The sequence below is a fragment of the Dictyostelium purpureum genome, assembly GCF_000190715.1.
Source record: "Dictyostelium purpureum unplaced genomic scaffold DICPUscaffold_459, whole genome shotgun sequence".
NCBI classification, from domain to species: Eukaryota; Evosea; class Eumycetozoa; order Dictyosteliales; family Dictyosteliaceae; genus Dictyostelium; species Dictyostelium purpureum.
The window spans coordinates 279-22,976 of NW_003519793.1; the positions used below are offsets into that span (position 1 = coordinate 279).

Sequence of the window (22,698 nt, forward strand, 5' to 3'; positions counted from 1 at the left end):
TGCATTTTATTGGTTTTTTTTAAATTTAATTATTTTTATTGGTTTTTTTTTTTTAAAAAAATTTGGATTTGGTTTTTTTTTTAAATTTTAATTTTTTTTTAAAAAAAAAAAAAAATGGGGAAAAAAAAAAAAAAAAAAAAATAGTATAATAATATAAAAATTATTATAGTTTTTAATAATAATAATAATAATAAAAATAATAAAAATAATAAAAATAATAAAAATATTAATAATTAAAATAATGGTATTAGTATCAAAAAGAATAGTAAAATAAATGTGATATTATTTTTTTTTTATAAATGTAATACGATTATAAGGTATAATACAGTATACATGTTTAATTGTAAGGTGAGTGTGATAAATAAACAGATTGTTGAAGGGATAATGAAAATATATGTTTGTTTATTAGGTTTTTTTGTAATCATATATACTTTAAATACAATAACCATAATAACAGTGGGTGTGCAGTGATTGTATTAGATTAGGTATACAATTATATGTTGAAACCAAGCCCAAATTAGGATTGATATATTGATACTTGTAATCATGATGAAATAAATGTTATATATAAAATTTTTATTGTTGTTTTTTTTAAATAAATTTTTATTATTATTTTTATTATTTTTATTATTGTTATTATTGTTTTTTAAATCTAAAATACTCCCTCCGTATATTTATAGTAATAGAGGATAATGATTTAATTTTGTTAAATATATGGTACACACAAATATGTTTTTAATATCTTATCGCCCCAAATAAAATAACTACTCAACACCACTCCTCTTCTTAAATAATATTATTTTTTTTAAAATATTTATTTTTATTATTTTTTTTATTATTAATACATCTATAATAAAAAGATACTAATAATAGTTTGAATTTTAATCCTATTTCTAATTTTATTTTTATTATTTATATTTTATTTTTTATTTATTTATTTTTTTTTTATTTAAAGTTTTATTTATTTTAAAGTTTATTTTTGTTTATAAAAATAATTATTATTATTTTATAAAACATACTTACATTAAAATGCAAAATTTAGCTAGTAAATAGTATTGGGAGGATATAATATAAAAAAAGTTTAATATATTATATATTTTTATTGTATAGTGCTATAATATTTTTTTTTTTTATAAATTTAATGTAAATTTTAAAAATGAATATTAATAAGAATATAAACAATTAGTTAAATGTGTATGATTTTAAATTTAAATTTATTTTTTTTTATTTAAATTTAAGTTAATTTATTGATATTTATTTTTTTAAAAAAAAAAAAATTAAAATACATAATAACATAATAAATTAATAAATTTAATTAAATTAAATACACAAAAATAAAATAAATAGTTTTCAATTATGGTTTAACCTAACAATATAGAGGTAAAAAATACACAACATCAACAACAAAAATTAAATTATAATTTTTTTATAGAGTTTAAGTATGTAAAATTATTATTTTTATACAATTATTGTTATAACTATCTAATTATTATTAAGTCAATATGTGTATGCATTATAAAAAATTAAAACCCACACACACAACTCTTTCAGAAAATAATAAAAACTAAAAATAATAATAATAATAATATTTTGATGATTTATATCAAATCAAATACTCATTTATTTTATACAATACTTTAAAACTTTTGTTTAAAAGAAAATATTATCACCACAACTAATTTTTCGATGTCAAAATAAAAAAAAAAAAAAAGTAAATAAATTTTAAAAAAGAATTAAATTTTGATATGGAATATTTAATATTATTAAATAAAAATAAATAAATAAATAAATAAAATTATTTCTAAACAATAATAATAATATCATTATAATCTATTTTTGTTATGTGGGGAAGCGGTGTTTTTTTAAATATCAATTTGTTTATATGTAAATCTTATTTTTTTTTTTTTTTTTTTATGTGTGATAGAATGTGGTTTCTATGCTTCTTTCATGATGTTTTATTTTAAATATTTCCATTCTGAGTGTTTATAAAAGAGGGGTAAAAAATATAATAATTATATTGTTTTATATTTTATTTTCAACCCTCATAAAAAAATAATTTGTAAAAATTTCAATCCATTTTAGAGTATGATTTTATTATTTATTTTAAAAGTATCATAAAAAACGATTTAACATCAATATGGAATTTAAAAATAATATATGATATTAAAGAAACAATAAAGGAAAACAAAAAGAAATATATTATTAACAGTTGTATTATTTTTAGCAAGAATTTATAGAGGCGATTTAAGAAATAGAATGATATAAAAAAATATTAAGAATTACCATTGTAGATATTATTTTCAATAAATATATTTTGAAATTTATAAATAAAAAAAAAAAAAAATAAAAACAAGAGCCTGTATATATTAAAAATTATAAAATACAAAAAAAAAATAGAAAAGTGAAAAATCAGGGGTAGCTGATCAACATGATGATTTGATGATGCATTTGGGGAAAATTAAAACAAATGGTTTAATATTAAAATTTATAAAATCGATTATAATAATTACCCAGAATAATAATTATTATAATAGAATTAAAATGCAATAAAAATCGTATATGATAACTTAAAATTTTATAAAAAAAAAAAAAAAAAAGAAAAAAAAGATTATTTTAAATATAAATAGTATATTAATTAGTATTTTATTTATTAAAAAATAAATAAAAATTATCTTTTTAATAAAAAATTAAAAATATTTAAATAAAAAAAAAAAATAGTTGTTAATCTAGAGATATTTATAGATATTATTATTTATTATTAAATAAATATAAAAAAGAAAACAAAATTTTTCTCATATTATATATATATATTTTAATAATTCATTTGTATCATATAAAATATACAAGATTTATAAAAATAAAACCAGAATCTAAAAAATATATAAAAAAAAAAATAAATAAAAATAATATTATTAAATAATAATTGATCAGATTTGATTGTGGGGATAAAGTTTTAAAAAAAAAAAAAATAATATGCAAGTAAATAAAAAAGAAGGGATTAAAGAAATCCAATTGATCAAAATGATTTACTTGCTATTTTTCTTTTTCTTTTTCTATTTTTTTTTTTTTTATTTTTTTTTTTTTTTATTTTTTTATTTTTTTTTTTATTTGTTGATAATGATGGAGAAGGATAAACATGATTTTTACTGGTTTTTTCTAGAAAAATATGGCATTCTCGAAGATAAGATGGGAATTATAAAAATATAAAAATATAAAAAAATAAATTGGGAAAAATAAAAAAAAAAAAATTTCAAAAATAAGTTTTTTTTTTATTTTTTTTTTTTATTAAAATTAAACACCCATTTGTTCACACATCACCTTTAATTTATTTTGAAAGATTATCAATTAAAGTCGAGGTTTAAAAATTCGGCATATATCAATCAATAATAGTAAACCCAAACAAAATAAAATATTAAATATTTTTTACACACTCACACCAAGTATAAATAAATAAAACTAGTATAGCATCACATTGTTTTTACAATTAATTAAAATTAAAAAATAATTAAAAAATAATCTCTAGATTTATTCAGTTAAAATAATAATAATAAAATCAAAAATTTAAAAAATAAATAAAATTATTACTTTTCAATAATTATAAAATTAAAATAACATGTTAATCATTAAAGAATCAATTATAAAAGAATTAATCACATTGCAAGAGGCAATTGATGTAAATGAAAATGTTTTCTTAAAACAATCCAAAGACCAAGTTGTATGTCCCGATAGAATTATCATCTCTTCATATGAAAAGCAAGACGAGAAGAAATTACTGGGCAGTGTATACTTTAAACCATCATTTATTGTCGATGAGTCCATTGGTATTAAAGTAGTATCATCCTTTAGCGGAAATAGCCAAAAGGGTTTACCAACAGCTCCAGGAACCATCATTTTAAATGATTTGGAAACAGGTGTCGCAACTGCAATTATTGGTGCAACTTATTTAACTGGCTTAAGAACTGCTGCTGGCAGTGCTGTAGCTTGCAAATATTTAACCCAAGATGACATCAAGTCAATGTTGGTCTATGGTGGTGGATTGCAAGCTAAATTACACATTGAAGTGATGTTAACTGTTAGACCATCCATTAAAACTGTCTACATACTCTCTAGAACCAAATCCAACATTTCTAAAATGGTCAATGAAATATCTCCAAAATATAAAGGTGTCTCTTTTGAATTTGAGAATTTAGATGATAACAAAATCAGTAGTATTTTAAAGAGTGTTGACCTTATCGTCACTGCAACATCATCAGACGAGCCACTCTTTAATGGTGAAGAGTTACAGTCAAGAGATAAACCACTCTTAATTTGCTCTGTTGGTAGTAGTAGACCAGCCAATAGAGAATTAGATTCAACAACTATTATTAAAGCAAACTTAATTGTTGACGATATAAACAGTACTATGGTATCTGGAGAGCTTGCTATTCCAATTAAAGAAGGCTCCATTACAAAATCCCATATCAAAGGTCAAATTGCTGATGTAGTATCCAAAAAATACAATTATAATGATCATAAAAACAATTTAGTTACTGTTTATAAATCAGCTGGTACTTCAATCCAAGATATTGCAACTGCTAATCTTGTATACAAAAAGGCTGTTCAATTAAATAAAGGTTTTAAATTTGATATGGATGACTAATCGTAATAAAAGAATAAAACAAAAAAAACAATAATATAAATTAAAAACAATAAAAACCAATAAATAAAGACTTTATAATTAAATTAAATGGTTATATAATATTATATTATTGTTTTATATACAATGTTGTATTTTATATTTTTATTTATTTATTTATTCATATATTTGTTATTTATTTATTTATTGTTTAATATTTTGGATATGGGAATTCTGGAACAAAGAAATCAGCAACAAGTGGTGCACCAGTTCTAACTTCATTAAGTAATGATTTGAATCTTTCGTGAATTGGATGTGGACCATAAATATCTAAAGCTTCTTTTGAATCAAATAAAACTCTGTAACCATAGTTATAACCTCCACTTCTATCTGAAAAGTTTTTACCAAATGAAATGTTTAAAACACCTGGTAAACCTTTAAGTTCTTCAATGCAATCGGTTAATTTTTTAAATTCTGCTTCTGTCATATCTTCTTTTAATTGCATAAAGAGAATGTGTTCCAATGATTGTCTTGCCATTATTATTATTTTGTATTTATATTATGTGTATAATATGAAATGTATATTTGAAATGAAATGAAATGAAAAATTAAAAAATTTTAAAAAAAAATTTTGAAAAAAATAATTTTTTTTTATTTTTGATTGGATGGTAAAAAAAAAATTAATAAATAATAATTAAATAGAAATAAATAATAAAAAGATAAAATAAATTTATTATCAAATTGAATAATTTTCAATTTATTTTTTAAAAAAAATCATTTGTTATCTAATATCTTTTAAAAAAAAAAAAAATTATTTTTGTTTTTAATTTTATTTTTTTTTCCTAAAATATAATTTTAAAATCTATTTATTTCTAAATTAATACTATTACATAAATTATTTTATTGAATGGTTATTTATTATTTTTTTAATGAATAAACAACATCAGTTCTGATAGAGTGTTTGGTACCATTTGAAATAGTTACACTGTCATGAATAACTCCATGTGGGAATACTATGGCCAATCCTTTTTCAGGTTTAACTGAAGCAATTTCGACAAGTTGAAGATTTGAATCCTTTTTGAAGAATCTGAATTCACCACCAGTAAAATCTTTGCCACCACCTTCATTAGTGAAAACTAATAATGAAAAGAAGGACATTTGATCACTGGAGGGTCTAGCTTCTCCATCGACATGATTTGGAAACTCTTCACCTACATTATATCTAATGAATCTGAATTTATCCGAAACTGTTTTTAATTGCCATTGATCGAATGAATCTGGGTTAGTTGGTGATTTCTTTGTTAATTCCTTTACACAATATTTATTAATTCTTTCAAATAATGTATCTGCAAATTCTTTTGAATTCTTGTGGATTCTTAAACCCTATTTGTTAAAATATAAAATATAAAATAAATTAGTAATGTTGTAATATACATGACTACCCATTTTAATGTATTCACTTACATGTTTAATATATTCTTTATTATCATTTTCTATAAATAGTTTTTTATCAATTAAATGGCATTCTTCTTCATTTAAGAGATTTTTAATTACAATGCCATCTTCAACACCAACTATAGGTTGGACTGTTAATGATGATTCTTTAAAATCTTTATTTGATAATTTAAATTCTGTTAGTGGTGTTGCTTTGCTTGAAATCATTCTATAATAATAAATAATAAAATATTATAATATTTTAATTTATACTTTTTATTTTTTTTTTCTTTAAAGAAAAAAATAAACAGTCAATCTATTTTAAGGTTTCCATAATAAATTTAAAAAAAAATTTTGATAATAATTTTCATTTAAAAAAATTCAAATTATTAAATTTTAAAAAATAAAAAATTTCTTTTTTCTTTCTTTTTTTTTATTTTTTTTATTTTTTTTATAAAAAAAAATAAAATTAAAAAAATATCTATTCATATGATAGTTTATTTTATTTTTATAAACACACCTATTTTTACCCAATAATTATTAGTTGTTAGGGTTAAGAATGTTGCATTTTCTAATTTTATTGTTAGAGTGTGGTGTGGTGTGGTGTGGTGTGGTGTGGTGTGGTGTGGTGTGGTGGTATTTGGATGTGTTTTTAATTATTTCAGCAATTCATCTAAAAGATAATAAAAAGGTTTAAATATTTCATTACTCAAATTTGTGTTCAAAGTATAACTTTTGATTAACAAGATTCATGTATTATAATATTCAAGGTATGATAATTAATTATTACTATATTTATTTATATTATAAAATAAAAGCGTGACACTACTTTAGTTTTACATTTATTTAAATTTTTTTTTTTTTTTGCTATTATCACTCCCACACTAAATTTTTTGTTTTTAAAAAAAAAAAACCAGTATTTATTTATAGAACCACACTATTTAAAATAACAGATGTCTTTATTTATTAACATAAATATTTTTTGTTTTATATATATGAGGCTCCTAAGGGTTTTTATAACAATAATTTTTTTTTTTTTTAATTTCTGATTTAAAAATAAATGAATTTTCATTCATACAGCAATAATAATTATTTTTAAACTATAATACACAAAATATAATAATAAAAATAAAAATATCAAAATAAATATTTTCAATGATAAAAAATTAGAAATTGAATGATAGGTCTCATTCATATATCATTAAATAATTTTAAACAAAATATTTTTAAATCTCATTTTTTTTTTTTCAAAGATTATATAGTAATGTAAAGATTGTTTGTTGTAAAATTCTTTTAATTCATGTTTGTTAATATTTTATTTCCTAAAACATTAAAAAATGTTTTATAATTAACTTCGAAATAATATGTAAAATAATATTTTATTTTTTATTTTATTTTTTGTGTATTTTTATTCAAAAAAAAAAAATATAAATAGAATATTTTTTGAACCCAATAAATATATTTAAAACAATAAATAAAGATAAATAAAGATAAATAAAACTGTTAAAAATAAAAAAATAAAATATAGAAAATGTCAATTTTAAGTATGTATATTTTAAAATTTTAAAAATATAAAATCATTAAAATATTAATTTTAATTTTATCCTATTTCTAAAACTGTAGGATCAATTACTTCTATTTCAAAAACCTCAAATAATTTAAACTCCAACTCCAATAGTTTGGTAAATAAAGTTGCTAGTGGCTACCCATTATCCAATAGTGATCAATCAATAAACGAAAACCAATACTGGCTTTCAAAGAAACCAACTGTTACTTTTATTTCAATCTACAACATTTTCAGAATTCCAGCATATGTTTAAAATATAATTGTATATAATTATAAAATCCCTTTGTTAAATAAAAAATAAATAAATAAAAAAAATGTTAAATTATTAAAATATATTATAATAAAGCTTTATTATATGTAATTGTTAATTTTAAATTATTTATTGGTAATCTATTTCATTATCATCTAAAGTTGGAGAGGATGATGATGTTAGTGAACTAGTTGGGTTCTCTCCAATACATGCATGGATACTTTGAAACTCAAAATTCATACTACATCCATCAGATGAAATGTTGAAATTTGAAATTTCTAAATTGACTGAAAGATTACAAACCATTTCAAATGATGCAGATGTTGGAGATTCACCATTATTACAATTTGGCTGGCCATTACTACTATAAGTTAATTGTATTCCATTTTCTTTTATTTCATATATACCTGAATCAGTATATGCGATAATAAATTCATTATTATCAATTTGGGAGCATAAAGTGACATTTTTTTGGAATAGTTTTGAACAATATGCGCTTGATTGGCAAAAATTGAAATAATATTTAGTATCTGTAATTGAATAATATATGCTATATCCAGGATATACTGATCTAATAAATTAAGAGTGATTAGTAAACTATGGTGATATTAACCTATAAAAAAATAATATTAAAATTAATAAACTTACAGAGTCAATGAAGATAAATCGATAGATTGTGAACCAAATGGGAATATACAACTATTTGGAATAATTTTGCTTGGTACTGGTGTTGGTGTTGGTGTTGAAATACATGCTTTTGATGATTCTATATAAAAATTATAAGTGCATTGAGGATCTTCAGTAAATGCAACAATTGAAAAATTAGCATTAGCATTGCAAATAAAATTAAAGTTGGTAATTCTATAACCACTTGAACATTGCACACTATCTGATGAGCTGTAAGTGAGTGTAATACCTGAGTTACCTTCGGTATCATTGTTAAAAAATGAATATTGGCTTTGTAAGAGACTACCAGTTTCATAAACAAAGCCACTCTGTGTATTATATTGACATGATTCAACAGTAGCCATACCTAAATATTTAGTGCATATTAAAGAACTGCCACAAAAAGAGAAGAAATACTAAATTTATTTTATTGATTATTAGTTTAATGTAATAAAAAATAGTATAATAATAAAAACAACTTACTTCTAGATTATCACCATTTGCTTTAAAAGAATAATCTTCACTTTATTAAGTTTCAAAAAAAAAAAAAAAAAATTAGAAAAAAAGGGGAAATACAGTGAAAAATGATGATTGTGGAATAATTAATAATTTTCATCTACCAAATCTTTATTTAAATTTTATATTAATCCAAAAAAAAAAAAACTAAAAATAATATTATACTTTTTAAGTGATGATAAATCAATGACTCCTCCTTCTAAATTTTCAAATATGCATGTTTGAAATGAGTTATCATTTAACTCACCTTTACAAAAGATAGTGAATGATAGAAATAATAACAATAAAACCAGCTTCATTTTTTTAAGGTCATAATACATAAATAAATTAAATTTTAAAAATAAATAAAAATTTTAAAATATTTATTCAAAAACTTTGGTATTTAAATTTTTTTTTCGGAAAAATCTGAACCTATTTTTTTAGGTAGTCTGTTCGGTTTTTGATGATTTTTTTTTGCAAATAAATATTTTTTTTTTTAATTTTGGGTTGTCCTGGTTCATGCAGTTTTTTTTTAAATAAATTTATTAATAATATGGGAAATGGTAATTTTAATTTCAAAGTCTTTTTTTTACATATAAAATTAATATTTTATTTTTCGATTAATAAAAATATTAAAAATATATAAATAAATAAAGATTTTATATTCAATTTGAAGATCAACAATTGTTTTATTTTTGTATAATTTTTTTGTAAAAAATGAATTTTATAAACACATCAAAACACCTCATTTATTAAACAACACTTTTTTTTTCCGAACAGATTCAAAAATTAATTATTTGAATTTAGACACATAATTTAAATTTTTATTTAGAAATTATTTGTTGTGATTGTTGTTGATTAAAGTCATCAACAAATGATTTAACAATTAAATTTTTGACTGGTGATTTTTGAGTTGCTGAACATAAACCATAAGTTGTACAGAATTTCAATGGATCTTCACCTTTATAGAGTGATTTAGAAATAATTGGTCCTGTAAAAAGCATAAAGAATTTGCATTCCTTTTTATACTCTACTGGAATATAAGTACAAATACTTGAAAGTTTATCTTCAATTTGATCTCTGGTCATACTATAGTTTTTAATAAGGAATCTATGTGTGGGTTAAAAAAAGAAAGTTAATATTTTCTTTATATTTTGATATAAAAACAATAATATCTTACTCTGTAATTTCAATAGTAATTTGACAGAAATCGCAAACATAATTTGTTTCATCAACAGCACTATTTGAATTTTGTTCAAGAGCAACTGTTGATGAAATAAAAGTTAATAATAAAATGCTAAATATAATTAAAATACACTTTTTCATTTTCTTTCTTTTTAATAATAATAAAGCTATAATAAAAAAAAAATAAATAAATAAAATAATGAACAAAACAAAGAAAAAAACAAAGAAAAAAAAAAAACAAAAATAAAAATAAAAAAAAAATATATATAAAATTTACCAGTATTATAAAAAAATAAAAAAAAAAAATAAAAAAAATAAGAAAAAAAAAAAAAAACAGAAAAAATGATTGGAAAAAAACCCAAAAAAAATTTTTTTAATCATTGTTTTTATTATTGTTAAAATTGTTTATTACTAAAATATAAGTTATATTACTATTTTAAAATTAAATTTTAATTTTTTTTTTTTTTTTTTTAATGATTTAATTTAATTTTTAAATCTTTATGGTGGTTGTTGTTGTTATTCTTATTGGCATGTGGTTTTAAATCGTGATTATCATTACCAATTAATGATTGTAAAGCAGCTTTAGTTGGAGTTGGTGATGGTGTTTCTGGAGCACAGAATTTGTAAGTGGTGCATAAAGTTTCTGGGTTTTCGCCTTTAATAAGGGCACTTGTAATAAGTGGACCAGTAAAAAGCATAAAGAATTTACATTCTTTAGTCATATTAGCTGGAACAATAGTACAGATCTTTTGGAGTTCTGCATCGACTTCTTGTTGACTTAAACTTAAATTTTTAATAAGATATCTATATATCCAAAAGTTTTAAATTAATAAACAAGGTTTCTTTATTTTTTTATTTTTTTTCGACTAGTCCTATTAGTTGTGTAAAAATAAAAAGCTTACTCTGCACCACCAACAGTAAATTCGCAAAGATCACAGCTTACAGTTGAAGCTTTAAAAGAATCTTTTTGAAAAGCTAAGGTTGATGTAATAAAAGTTAATAATAAAATACTGAAAACAACAGCAATAGTAAATTTCATTTTTGATTTATATGCAAATGTTTATAAACACACAAAAACATAAAAAGTTAGTTAATAAAAATAAAAAAAAAAAAAATTAAAAAAATAAAAATAAAAAAAAAAAATAAAAAAAAATAAAAAAATAAAAAAATCAGTGATGCGTTTTTGATTACTGCGCAATTTATTTTATCATTTTTTATAATAAAATGATTAAATGATTATTTATTTTAATTTTAGTGGGTTAATTTTTCTTTTTTTTGATTTTTTTGATTCTTTAACTGATTGATCTTGTCCTGTGGAATCTTCATCGGAATCATCAAAGATATCTTCTAAATTGTCAAATTCGTAGTTATCATCAAAACTGTCTTCGTCATCATCTTCATCGATGGTCTCCTCGACCCTGAGTCTATAGACCTCTAGTTTTTTATAAGCCTCTTCGATTGAACCACCAAATTCATTTATAATTTGAGTACCTTCTGTTCTCTGTACCAATGTTGGATCATTCTTTTCATACTCGATTAATTGTTCTCTTGTTTCAACTCCTAATTCTTTTAATAAATGATCGAAATATTTGAGTAGAATCTGTTCGTTTACATATTTCTTTGGTATAATTCTAAATTTCCATGGTACCCATTTATATTCGTCCTTTAAAACTTCGGATACTAGTAAATATACTGACTTGTCAAACTCTTTAATAATTCTGAAACCATTATTCTTTTTGAAATCCGATAGTTTTAAATTATAATAATCTTCCCATGTTTTAAAATGTAAAATTTCTTGACCCAACCAAATAATGAATTTTTTAATATTTTCATTTTCTTCAAAATAATCCCTATAATGTAAAAATATATTTTATTAATATACTACTTTTCTTTTTTATGTTTTGTTTTTTCTTCTCTATACTTACTTTGGGAACTTTTCAAATAACCATGATTTCCAACTATGATCTGGATAGTATTTGAGGAATATATTATTGACGGTTTCATATTCACTGATTAAATATTGACCATGGTTTCTAATGAAATCTTTCTTTGAAATATAATGCCAATCATCCTTATTATTTATATCCTTTTTTGTAGTTTTAACCAACCATTCAATGTATTCGATTACATTTTCATCTTTTAACCAATAGCTTTTTGGACATGTTGGGAATCTAAATCTCTTCCAATTGTATTGTGGGAAATTTGATATGATGGCCTCTATATAATCGCCATTGTAACAATCTAAAAACTCTTTACCACCATTTTTTAAAAAGTTGATTCTTCTAATTCTGTACCATGTTTCATAGTTTAAAAATTGAACCTCTGGTGTTACAGTTGAAAAGTATTTTAAATATTTTAAATGATTTTCTCTATTTTTGAAAAGTTCTTGTGGTCTTTCTTTTAATTCTTTTTTAAACTCTACCCAAAAATCTGATTGCTTATTTATTTTATTTATACTTTGTAAATACTTTAATTCAATATTTGCATTTGGTAAATTAACTTCTGTCTTTTCTCTTTTATTATTGAAACTATCAAAGTTATTATTTTTGCTATATTTATTATTTCTATTATTATTGTTATTATTATTATATGTATTATTGTTGTTATTATTATATTTATTATTATTATTATATGTATCGTTTTTATTGTTGTAAAATTTGTTCATATTGCTATTATAATTGTTATTAAATTTATGATCATTTTTTTTATTATATATATTATTATTATCAAAACTTTTATTTTTATAAAATTTATTTATATTATTACTATTTCTATCGTTGTTATTACCATAGTCATTGTTTTTGTCGTCATTATAAACATTATTATTATCGTTTTTAAATGTGAATTTGCTAAACTTTTTTATTTTTTTATCGGCAACTTCATCTATATTTGGTTTTATTTCTTGTTCTGGTTGTTGTTGTTTTTGTTGTTGTTGTTTGGGTTTATTATTTTTTAATTTATCAAAATAACCTTTTAATTCTGAATTTAAATTTTTTAATGAGGGGGAATAATTATCGGTTTTAAATCTTTCATTGTTTAGAACTAAATTGGGTTTAAATAATATATTATTAGATATAAGCCTATATTTAGAAAATGGTTTTATCATTGTTATTATTATTATAATTATTTAAATAAATAATTATTGTATAATCGTTTTTTATTAAAAAAACAAAAATAAAAAAAAATTTTAAATTATTTTTTATTTTTTTTTTATTTTTATTTTTTTATTTTTAAATAAAAAAAACTTTCATTTTTTAATTTTAATTTTTATAAAACAAATAAACGGCCAACTTGTGATGGATATAGCACATTTCTCATTGATAACACCACACAATTAGTTAAAATATCATATATAAAAAACTAAAAGATTTATTTAATGTAATAAATCTCTATCTTTTAAATTCTCATTTCTGCCAACAATATTTCTACCAAAACCATTTCCAAAACCACTAAAAAAATATATAAAAAGAAATCATGATAAAAATTAAAGTGTATTTTTTTTTGTATTTTTATCACTCCTTAGTTGTTTTTTTTGTAATTGTTAACCACGCATTTTTGACTTGCAACAGTTAACACATTTTATTTATTTATTTAATTCATTTTAGTTGATTTACTTTTCGTTATTTAATTTTAATTTTTTTTTCTTATTGTCTTTTGTAATTGAGATTCTTTTTTGTTAGATTTGTGCGCCTATTTCTCTATTCTATTTAGAAGTTTTAAATAATTCTCAATGACTCTTTCTTTTATTCTTTACATAGGTCTTTTCCTGATAGCAAGACTTCTTTCTTCTTTCTTACCATATCTCTTTTCCTTGGAGCGAGCTTTGGTTTGGTTAATAGCTTTAGGGTTGATAATTTCGACAATTTTTCGTTATAGGTTGAGATGTTTCCTCCTGATTCTAATGTGGCTAATCTGCAATAAGTGGTTCCTCTATCAATTCTTCGTCCTCCTTTGGATGTTATTCTTGATCATCTTTTTATTTGTTTTTTATATTAATTGTGTTTTTTTCATTTTCTGCAATTGTTAAATCTACTCTTATATCTGGTAGTTCATCATTGTGCTTTTCTTGGAAGAATGCATCTAATGTGATTTGCTTGTGTTGTTTGTTTGGAGTTTTTTGATCTTTTGAGTTCCCTTGATGACCTGATTGATCAGTTTGATTTACCTGTTTTTGAGTTGGTTGTACCTGTTTTTGAATTGTTTGTACTTGTTTTTCTTGATAAGGTTATGGTTGTGCTGAAATGACTGTTTTATTTGTTGGCTCTTAATTTAATTGCATATTTGTGAGTTGATTATCATTGATTTTCTTTATCGAGTTTTTTTGTTGGATTGGATAATTAGTTCTACATTGCCAATTGAGTATGGGTTTGATATTGTTCCATATCCATTTTGTTCATACCAAATTATACTTTATTTTATATTGTTAAATTTACCATTTAAAAAATTGAAACATAAAACACCTTCAACACGTAGCCAAACATTTTTTTTTCTCCCAGGACGTTGACGGTTATTGATTGCACCTGTTTAGTCCACTATTTCTAATATTTTTGCTACTGTTGATTTATGCACTACCAATTTATTTGTAATTTTTGAGTTCGATTTATGACCTCTGTTTCTATATGATAATGTTGACTATCGAATTTCATCACTTTACCTCATTTTGTTTATTTACTATATACTATTATTTTTATACTATTTATTATTAAATTAACAATAAAAAAAATATAAAAATTTAAAAATAAAAATGTGGGAAAAAATATTTAAAAAAAAGATTTTAAAACTTCATACAAAACTATCTGACACCCACCAACTGTTTATGGCTCTCCAGGTAAAAATGGTGATAATCGTTTAATAACCATTTTTGGTGATAATTTTAATTGAATTGGGCTTAAAGTTTTCATTGGTAAAGAGCAGATGACCAAGCGTATTAATGTCGACATAATCCTTTAATTCACTTGACCACCTGCACTCTATCAGTTACTAATTCCTTTGCAGAGCCATTTTTAAATACCTTTAATTAAATAAAACCATTGTGACTGTTTCCATAATTTGATAAATAGTCTTAAGCCTTTCGTTTTGGTTAATATTTGATTTTTCCAACCTTGCTCGAAAAATTATTCATTTTTTCCACTTGTTTTTTTTTTTTTTGGATAATGGTATGGTAGGGAGGATATTTAGTCCCATAATTTAATATTTTTTATTTTTTTTGAGATAATAAATTTTGAAATTGGAAATATTTTTTCAAGAATTCCTTACAGCAATGAAAAGATGATCTGGAGAGACCCACTCATTAGAGAACAATGGGTCTTTCCGGGAAAAATTGGATTCTGTCAAAAATATATTTTTTTGTAATGTAATACATTACACATGTAATGCAGGTACAAATCTATTAGTTATTTAAAGTAAATAATATTTATTAAAGTAATAAAACGATAATTATTTAAGTTATGAATAATGTTTATTTTCAAACTAAACCGAAAAATTATTTTATTTTTATTTTTTTAAAATTTTTAAATTTTTAATTTTGAAAAATTATTTTAAATATTTTTATAATTTTAATTGATTTAAATTATAAAAAGTATTTAAACTTCGTTGATTAATGTATATTGATTTATAAAATGATTCTTATCTTGAATTATTAACTAAAATGATATATAATAAGTAGTGATTACATTACACACACTACTTATTTTTTCTGAGGAGCAATGATAGCCAAGTGGTCGAACGAATTCTGATTAATTTAAAGCATTTGCTTTAAATTATCTTAATCTTCACTTTAAAAAAAAAAAAAAAAAATATTATATTGTAATGATCACTACTTATTATATTTCATTTTAGTTCATAATTCAAGATAAGAACACTTTATAATCATTTTATACATTAATCAACTAAGTTAAATACTTTATTTAATTTTAATAATAATAATTTTTAATAATTTAAATATTCAAATAATTAAAAATATAAAAATATTTAAAAAATAATTTTTAAAAACAGTTTATTTTTAAAAAAATAATTAAAAAAATTAAAATTTTTTTTTTTTTGTGTCTAAATAAAAATTTTTTAAAAATAAAAAAATAATTTTTCGATTTTAATTCGAAAATACATATTTTTGCATAACAAAAATAATTATAGTTTTATAACTTAATAAATATTATTTGCTTTGTACCTACATTACACTTTTTTTTTTTCCACACATATTTATCTAGTTGTATTGAGGCCCTCGAGGGGTCGAAACAAAAAGAAATTGTTGAACCACGAATAGATAATTTATTAGAACAATAATAGTTTAGAATAATATATTTTTTTACATAAACATAATTTAATAATAGTTATAATTAATAGTAATAATTAATCAGTAAAAAACATGATGAAAAGTAACCGTTGATGACAGCAGAAGTAAATTAGCTGAAGGAAACCTTTTAAAAGAGGTGATCAAAAGACTTCAAATTGATTTGGCTGAAATGAAACGTATGGTCGAGGGTAAGGAATATCTTTTGGTCTCTGTACGTAAGGAAGATATGGATAAGATCCAGATGTGTAGGTCGATTTGCCAAGACTTACAGAATGAAGTTACATTTCTTAAAAAGAACGCAGAAAGACGTGAGAAGAAGCTCGAAGATAAGTCATGAAAATGCAGAATTAAAATAATAATTGATAAAGATAGGGATATCAAGCATTTAGAAAGCAGAGTAAACCAACTCAGTAAGGTTAGGGATGAGCAAACTTTAGTGAAAACTTTGTAGAAGTTGAGAATCAAGTCAGCAAGACTGTTAGCCGTATGAAGTTGAAGAGTGATATTGATGATATTTGTAATATCATTAGTAACAGTACAGTCGAATGCTGGTGAAGATAACGATGTATGGGTTCCACAGCACTACTTAGAAGATTGTCCTATGTTAGTACGTCAATTTGAAGATGAACTTGCAAAAACAGTTCCAGTCGAGAATAATTTTTTAACACACCAGAAGAGACTTAATAAACAAGTATAACACAATAATCAACTCAACCACAAACATAAAAAAAAATTTCATTCAATTTTGGGAATCTTGTCAAGAAAGGGGATATGTAATGTAATCACTGCTTATTATATATCATTTTAGTTAATAATTCAAGATAAGAAACATTTTATAAATCAATATACAGTAATCAACGAAGTTTAAAAATATGGTGAACGTGCTTTGTTCCACTTAAATAACTATGGCTATAGTAAAATTGAAGAGAAACTCGAACAATTAACCCAGGTAGTATTTATAATAAGGAAAGTTGTATCAAGTTTAGAGATATCACTAGGGAGTACATCATCAACAATAAGGAGCAATTGGAATGGAACGGTTACATCAAATTTATGAAGGATCACGACAACAAGGCGGAGCGTGAAAACAAATTATGAATGAGTTTGAAGGAGGCTAAAGGAAAGATTAGCATTTATGGCGAGAATTTAGGGTCAAAGTTTTAAGAGACATTGATATCTTTTACTATACTTCTTAACCCATAACAATACTTGTTGTTTAATAAACTGACTTTACAACAAGTATTGTGATGGGTTAAGAAGTATATAAAATTAAAAAATAAAATTAAATTATCCCTAAAATCTTTATTTTTTTTCTATTTATTAAATTAATTTTTTCATTCATTTATTTGTTTATTTTTTTATTTATTTATTTATTTATTTATTTATTTATTTATTTATTAATTTATTTATTTATTTATTTATTTATTAATTTATTTATTTATTTATTTATCTTGAATAAACTTAAACCCCTTTTTAATAAAAAGTTTTTATTTAAAGCACCAATAATTCAAAAAAAAAAGTATTAAAAATTTTACCACCACTATTTTTTTATACAACAATCATATCCTCCACCACTACTGTTTTTTATATATTATTTTCTATTTATTAAATATATTTAATATAATTTAATTTTTTTTTATTTATATTTTTGAAAAAAAATGAAAAAAAATTTGAATTTTTATAATATAATTTTTTAAAAAAATAAAATTTCAAAAAGTTAAATACAAAGTAAAATATATAAATATAGATAGTTTAATTATAATGCTTTCTATTTCATTATAACCATTTTCTATAGTAAATGTCAATATGTGCGTATTCATTCCCTAAGGTAACGAAATCAAACAAGATTAAATCAGAAAACAACATCATTGGACAAACATTACCATTCATTGCATTATCCTCAAATCTTCTAAAAAAGGTTAAAGAAGTTCCAGGTTTCATGCAATACTTCTCTTTTGGTAACTATTAAGTTAATGTTTACATATATAATATTAAATTTGAATATAAAAAAACTAATATTTAATTTTAATTCGTATATAGTTTAATTATAATGATTTCTCTTTCTTTATAACTATTTTCTATAGTAAATGTCAATATGTGTGTTAAGGTAATTATAATGTTAATATTTATATAATTATTAATAATTTGGATATAAAAGAAACTAATATTTAATTCTTTTTTAGAATAATTTCAATTCTTTTCAGTCTCAAAATATTAAAAAGAAATTTAGAAAATGATGAAGAAACTTCTCTATAGAATAAGTTAATAAAGGAAATATAATCGAACCATGCGGGTTATTAAAACGAAAAACTGAAAAAGAAAACACCAACACCCCCATATCAACACATTAAACACCCAATGAGTGTGGTTTATGGTTACAAAGCAGAGTACCGTTAAATATTATTAAGTATATAATATCAGCTATACAGAAGGATTACAGGTATATAGACATGTTGCTCAAGATAATATGGTGGATGCACAGATAGAAAAAGCTATTTAATACAATAAAGACAAAGAGGATATTGATATGATTGGGTATGGGTGAAAAGAAGTAAATTGGAAATAGACAAAGATAATTTTAAAAAAATAAAAATAAATAATTTTTCGGTTTTAGTTCGAAAATATACATTTTTAATAACATAAATAACATTTATAACTTAATAAATATTATTTGCTTTAAATACTTATAGATTTGGGTAGAGGTTGAAAATTATCTTTATCGTTATCCTTTTTTGTATCACTTGGAAAATTTTTAAATGGGTAAAAACTGAGAATAAAGATAATTTTTAATCTCAAGTATTTAATCCACAATTTGAAGAAGCATAGTTTTTAAAAAGTTTTTTTTTGATTTAGTCATAAATCATTGTAATAAAACCGTTACTCAAATAGAATTACCCTATAATACCAGATTTTTTATCGAAAAAGATTAAAATTTTATAAAAAAAATATAATACAAAAATAAAATAAAGAATTAAGTTATAAAAATTGATAAAATCTTTTAATTTATTAAACTTCTCTAATTATTTGAATTATTCTGTAAACACTAATGATATTTGGCTATATTTTTATGTTTAATATTAATTATACTTCTAATTTAATTATTATGGTTAATCGTAATGAATTATTGATACTAAAAATATTAATAATAGTTTTTAATATGGTGATTCCATTGAAGGATTGTAGTGGTAGTGGTGGGGGTGAATTGTGAGCTTTTAAATGAAAAAGTGATTTGAAACAAGAACATGTTGAAACTGAAAATATTGAAATAGGTATTGAAATTAAATATTAGTTTCTTTTATATTTAAAGATAATAATTATGTAAATATAATCTTTATAGTTACCTTAATAATTTAATAAAATAAATACTGGAACATTTATAATATTTTTTGAGCTTTTTTCTGTTGTGCATAATTTCTTCGATTTCTGAGATTAGATTATTTCTTTGATGATACACTTGATAACTGTTTTCAACTTTATCAAAATCATAAATTGAAAAATAGAATGGAACGATATAATTAATAATTTAGTCTTCCTCATTTTCATATGCGAACTTTGAAAGAAGATATTTAATTAATTTTATCCCAATCGATTTCAATATGAATCAATATCAATAAGGTTATCAATGTTTGCATTTGATCTATCTTGAATAAAATAAACTCTTCTTCGAAACAAAAATGATCACAACCTAAATATGAGACTTCAATGGTCTTCATTCTCTTTAAAATCTGAAAATTCGCTATACTCTTCAATATCTGAAATTTCATCATTTTCTTCCTTATTTAAAGTTTCTGATTGACCTTCTTTTAAATTTAATTTCTCCAATGCTTCAATGTGTTCAATTGAGAGCTGGTATAAAGCTTGACGTTCTGCTTCAATCTTTCTTTCAAGCAATTGGATCATTTCATCTTTTTTCAATATTTGCTCTTGTAATTGATTTGAATTACTAATTTGATTATCTAATTCATTTTTGATAGAGTCTATTTCTTTAACCAATCTACCTTGTTTAATTTCATGGAGTTGGGATGATTGTTTTTGTTGATTAATTAAACTAAATAATTGGTTAATTTCTAAGGATTGGTCATCTTTAACTTTAATTAATTTTTCTAGCTCATTTTTATTTATTTGATCGATTAGTTCTTGTTTTTTTGATTCAATTGATAGGTTATTGTGATGGATTTTATTTTCAATTTCAAATTTATTAATTTGATGTTTTAAATTTGATATTTTTAATAATTGTTCTTTTTCTAAATCTTTTCTGGCTTGTTGTTGTTGTTTTAATTTTATATAATGGGTTGAACAATCATATACAAAACCAATTAAAAAACTAATGGCTGCCATAAAAAAGTAAACTACCCAATCTGAAAAATCCATTATTGTGTTGAATCAAAGAGTGGTTGATCTGATGGTGATTTATTTGATGTTGAGAATTATTGGTGATATTAAATTTTATTTTTGAAAAAAATACTATAACAAAATAAATGTATGGAGTAATTTGTATATTGATAAAATAATTAAGAAAAAAAAAAAAAAAAAAAAATTTCTTTTATAATTTAAAATTTAAATTGCAAAAAAAAAAATGTAAATGAAATTTAAAAAAAATAAAAAATAAAAATTAAAATATTAAAATTTAAAAAAAATAAAAAAAAAAATGAAATTTACCACAAAAAGAAATGAATCTAAAGTGATTTTAAAAAAAAAAATGGGGGTTATGGCCACCCAGTTTTTATATGAATTTAAACAGTTGTGATCAAAATAGTTATAAATTTTTATATTTCCACATTAATAAAAAAACTAAAATAATTATATTACCCCAAAATTTCTTTATTGGGCCATTTTATCTTTGAATGTAATGAATGAAATTAATGTAAATCATATTTTTAAATTTAAAAATATGATTAATTAATTAAATTGATTAATTAATTAAATTTTATAAAAAAAAAAAAATTTTTTAAAAAAAATAATAAAAAAATATATTTTTTAATTAAAATATTAACAAAATTATTAATTTAATACTAATCTCTTTTTTAACAAACAAATATATCATAGTTAGAATAAGTTTGTTTTAATTATAATTTTTTTTCATTTATTCATGACGTCATTTTTATTTAATTTGTTTTTAGTTTCTAAATAAAAATAAATTTAAAAAGAGAATTGATAGCTTATTGGAACACTTATAACCTGAAAATAAAAATGCAGATATTAACCAATCGACCATCACTAAGAAATAGTTCATTTAACCTAAAAAAGAAAAAAGAAAGAATAAAACCAGGTTCATTTAAAGGAAGTCAAAAGGATCTCATTAAAACACTATCTCAAAATATATTAAATAAAAAAGCATAGCCATAAAAAAATATCCATCTATTTTTCTTTTTAATATTTTATTTAATTTGATTTGATTTTTTTTATTATTAATGTTTTTAATTATGGAAATCATCTACTTCTAAAAAACAGTTTGTTTGTTGAGTCGATGTTATTTAATTAGCTAAAAATAATTTAAAAATAGTGTTTAATTGATTTAATTTGAAATTTATATCTGTAATTAGATTGCTTATTTTATCATTTTTTCATTTTATTATTACAATCCTTTTTTAGTTTAATTAATAGAATACAACGATGAATATGGTAGGTTAAAAACAAAGCTTAACAATCTTTCTTTTTTTTTTTTTTTTTTTTTAAAAAAGCTTACTTAATAATATAATAAATATTATTAGTGTAAGCGACAGTGTTTATTTATAAGAAGAAGTAGGGGTTGGGGTAAGGTTGGAATAACCTATCTAGTTTAAGAAGTAGTGAGGTTAGGGGTATAGTTGAATCAACCTATCTAGTTTAAGAAGTTTTTTTTTCTTAGATTTTTGTTCAATAGCAGGGGATTTCGGACTACCTGATTGGTACGTAGTGGATTTGATTGGTGTGGATATTTGGCTAACATTTCGAGCAATCTTTCAGAGAAGAACGCTGTTGGGAAAAAAAAAAAAAAAAAAAAAAAAAAAAAAAAAAAAAAAAAAAAAAAAAAAAAAAAAAAAAAAAAAAAAAAAATTTCCCCCCAAAAAAATTCAAACAAAATTTTCCCCACTGGGGGGGTTGAACCCGGGCCCCCCAAGGGGAATTGTTTTTTATCCAACCCCATAAAACCCCTTGGGAAAGGGGCCATGGGGGGAAAAAATTTTTTTTTTAACCCCCCGGGGGGGCCCCCC

At 21.6% G+C, this 22,698-nt stretch overlaps 12 protein-coding genes across 12 annotated transcripts; 5 read left to right on the forward strand and 7 right to left on the reverse strand.

Moving 5' to 3' along the window:
- Window positions 1-2,397: 2,397 nt before the first annotated feature.
- DICPUDRAFT_158627 (uncharacterized protein) lies at window positions 2,398-2,550 on the forward strand (the record flags this gene model as incomplete). The annotated part of the gene is made up of 1 exon (XM_003293680.1): window positions 2,398-2,550. A coding segment is annotated over one exon (153 nt), but the record flags the coding sequence as incomplete, so codon positions are not given.
- A 1,225-nt stretch (window positions 2,551-3,775) lies between these two features.
- Window positions 3,776-4,630, forward strand: DICPUDRAFT_9254 (uncharacterized protein; the record flags this gene model as incomplete). The annotated part of the gene is made up of 1 exon (XM_003293681.1): window positions 3,776-4,630. A coding segment is annotated over one exon (855 nt), but the record flags the coding sequence as incomplete, so codon positions are not given.
- Window positions 4,631-4,826: 196 nt separating this feature from the next.
- DICPUDRAFT_42455 (uncharacterized protein) lies at window positions 4,827-5,153 on the reverse strand (the record flags this gene model as incomplete). Its single annotated transcript, XM_003293685.1, has 1 exon — window positions 4,827-5,153. One exon carries the CDS (start codon window positions 5,151-5,153, stop codon window positions 4,827-4,829), a length of 327 nt encoding a protein of 108 aa, XP_003293733.1.
- A 380-nt stretch (window positions 5,154-5,533) lies between these two features.
- DICPUDRAFT_158630 (uncharacterized protein) lies at window positions 5,534-6,277 on the reverse strand (the record flags this gene model as incomplete). Its single annotated transcript, XM_003293686.1, has 2 exons — window positions 5,534-5,998; window positions 6,080-6,277. 2 exons carry the CDS (start codon window positions 6,275-6,277, stop codon window positions 5,534-5,536), a joined length of 663 nt encoding a protein of 220 aa, XP_003293734.1.
- A 1,303-nt stretch (window positions 6,278-7,580) lies between these two features.
- On the forward strand, window positions 7,581-7,869 carry DICPUDRAFT_158631 (uncharacterized protein; the record flags this gene model as incomplete). Its single annotated transcript, XM_003293682.1, has 2 exons — window positions 7,581-7,593; window positions 7,673-7,869. 2 exons carry the CDS (start codon window positions 7,581-7,583, stop codon window positions 7,867-7,869), a joined length of 210 nt encoding a protein of 69 aa, XP_003293730.1.
- Window positions 7,870-7,995: 126 nt separating this feature from the next.
- On the reverse strand, window positions 7,996-9,347 carry DICPUDRAFT_84266 (uncharacterized protein; the record flags this gene model as incomplete). The annotated part of the gene is made up of 4 exons (XM_003293687.1): window positions 7,996-8,437; window positions 8,515-8,948; window positions 9,016-9,055; window positions 9,214-9,347. The coding sequence occupies 4 exons, from the start codon at window positions 9,345-9,347 to the stop codon at window positions 7,996-7,998; spliced, it is 1,050 nt and encodes a 349-aa protein (XP_003293735.1).
- Window positions 9,348-9,851: 504 nt separating this feature from the next.
- DICPUDRAFT_84267 (uncharacterized protein) lies at window positions 9,852-10,353 on the reverse strand (the record flags this gene model as incomplete). Its single annotated transcript, XM_003293688.1, has 2 exons — window positions 9,852-10,137; window positions 10,208-10,353. 2 exons carry the CDS (start codon window positions 10,351-10,353, stop codon window positions 9,852-9,854), a joined length of 432 nt encoding a protein of 143 aa, XP_003293736.1.
- Window positions 10,354-10,556: 203 nt separating this feature from the next.
- On the reverse strand, window positions 10,557-11,274 carry DICPUDRAFT_51110 (uncharacterized protein). Its single transcript, XM_003293689.1, has 2 exons — window positions 11,115-11,274; window positions 10,557-11,016 (listed from the first exon to the last, which is right to left on the reverse strand). The coding sequence occupies exons 1-2, from the start codon at window positions 11,249-11,251 to the stop codon at window positions 10,683-10,685; spliced, it is 471 nt and encodes a 156-aa protein (XP_003293737.1). The 5' UTR covers window positions 11,252-11,274; the 3' UTR covers window positions 10,557-10,682.
- Window positions 11,275-11,452: 178 nt separating this feature from the next.
- On the reverse strand, window positions 11,453-13,318 carry DICPUDRAFT_158635 (uncharacterized protein; the record flags this gene model as incomplete). The annotated part of the gene is made up of 2 exons (XM_003293690.1): window positions 11,453-12,062; window positions 12,138-13,318. The coding sequence occupies 2 exons, from the start codon at window positions 13,316-13,318 to the stop codon at window positions 11,453-11,455; spliced, it is 1,791 nt and encodes a 596-aa protein (XP_003293738.1).
- Window positions 13,319-16,673: 3,355 nt separating this feature from the next.
- On the forward strand, window positions 16,674-17,372 carry DICPUDRAFT_158638 (uncharacterized protein; the record flags this gene model as incomplete). The annotated part of the gene is made up of 3 exons (XM_003293683.1): window positions 16,674-16,749; window positions 17,035-17,195; window positions 17,313-17,372. 3 exons carry the CDS (start codon window positions 16,674-16,676, stop codon window positions 17,370-17,372), a joined length of 297 nt encoding a protein of 98 aa, XP_003293731.1.
- A 930-nt stretch (window positions 17,373-18,302) lies between these two features.
- DICPUDRAFT_158639 (uncharacterized protein) lies at window positions 18,303-18,473 on the forward strand (the record flags this gene model as incomplete). Its single annotated transcript, XM_003293684.1, has 1 exon — window positions 18,303-18,473. The coding sequence occupies one exon, from the start codon at window positions 18,303-18,305 to the stop codon at window positions 18,471-18,473; it is 171 nt and encodes a 56-aa protein (XP_003293732.1).
- Window positions 18,474-20,203: 1,730 nt separating this feature from the next.
- On the reverse strand, window positions 20,204-20,875 carry DICPUDRAFT_84270 (uncharacterized protein; the record flags this gene model as incomplete). Its single annotated transcript, XM_003293691.1, has 1 exon — window positions 20,204-20,875. The coding sequence occupies one exon, from the start codon at window positions 20,873-20,875 to the stop codon at window positions 20,204-20,206; it is 672 nt and encodes a 223-aa protein (XP_003293739.1).
- Window positions 20,876-22,698: the final 1,823 nt, after the last annotated feature.

Coding starts and splice junctions, on each gene's coding strand:
- DICPUDRAFT_51110 (XM_003293689.1), bottom strand. CDS start 11,251: ATGAAATTTACTATTGCTGTTGTTTTCAGTATTTTATTATTAACTTTT. Junction 11,017..11,114: donor TTTACTGTTGGTGGTGCAGA/GTAAGCTTTTTA, acceptor TTGGATATATAG/ATATCTTATTAAAAATTTAA.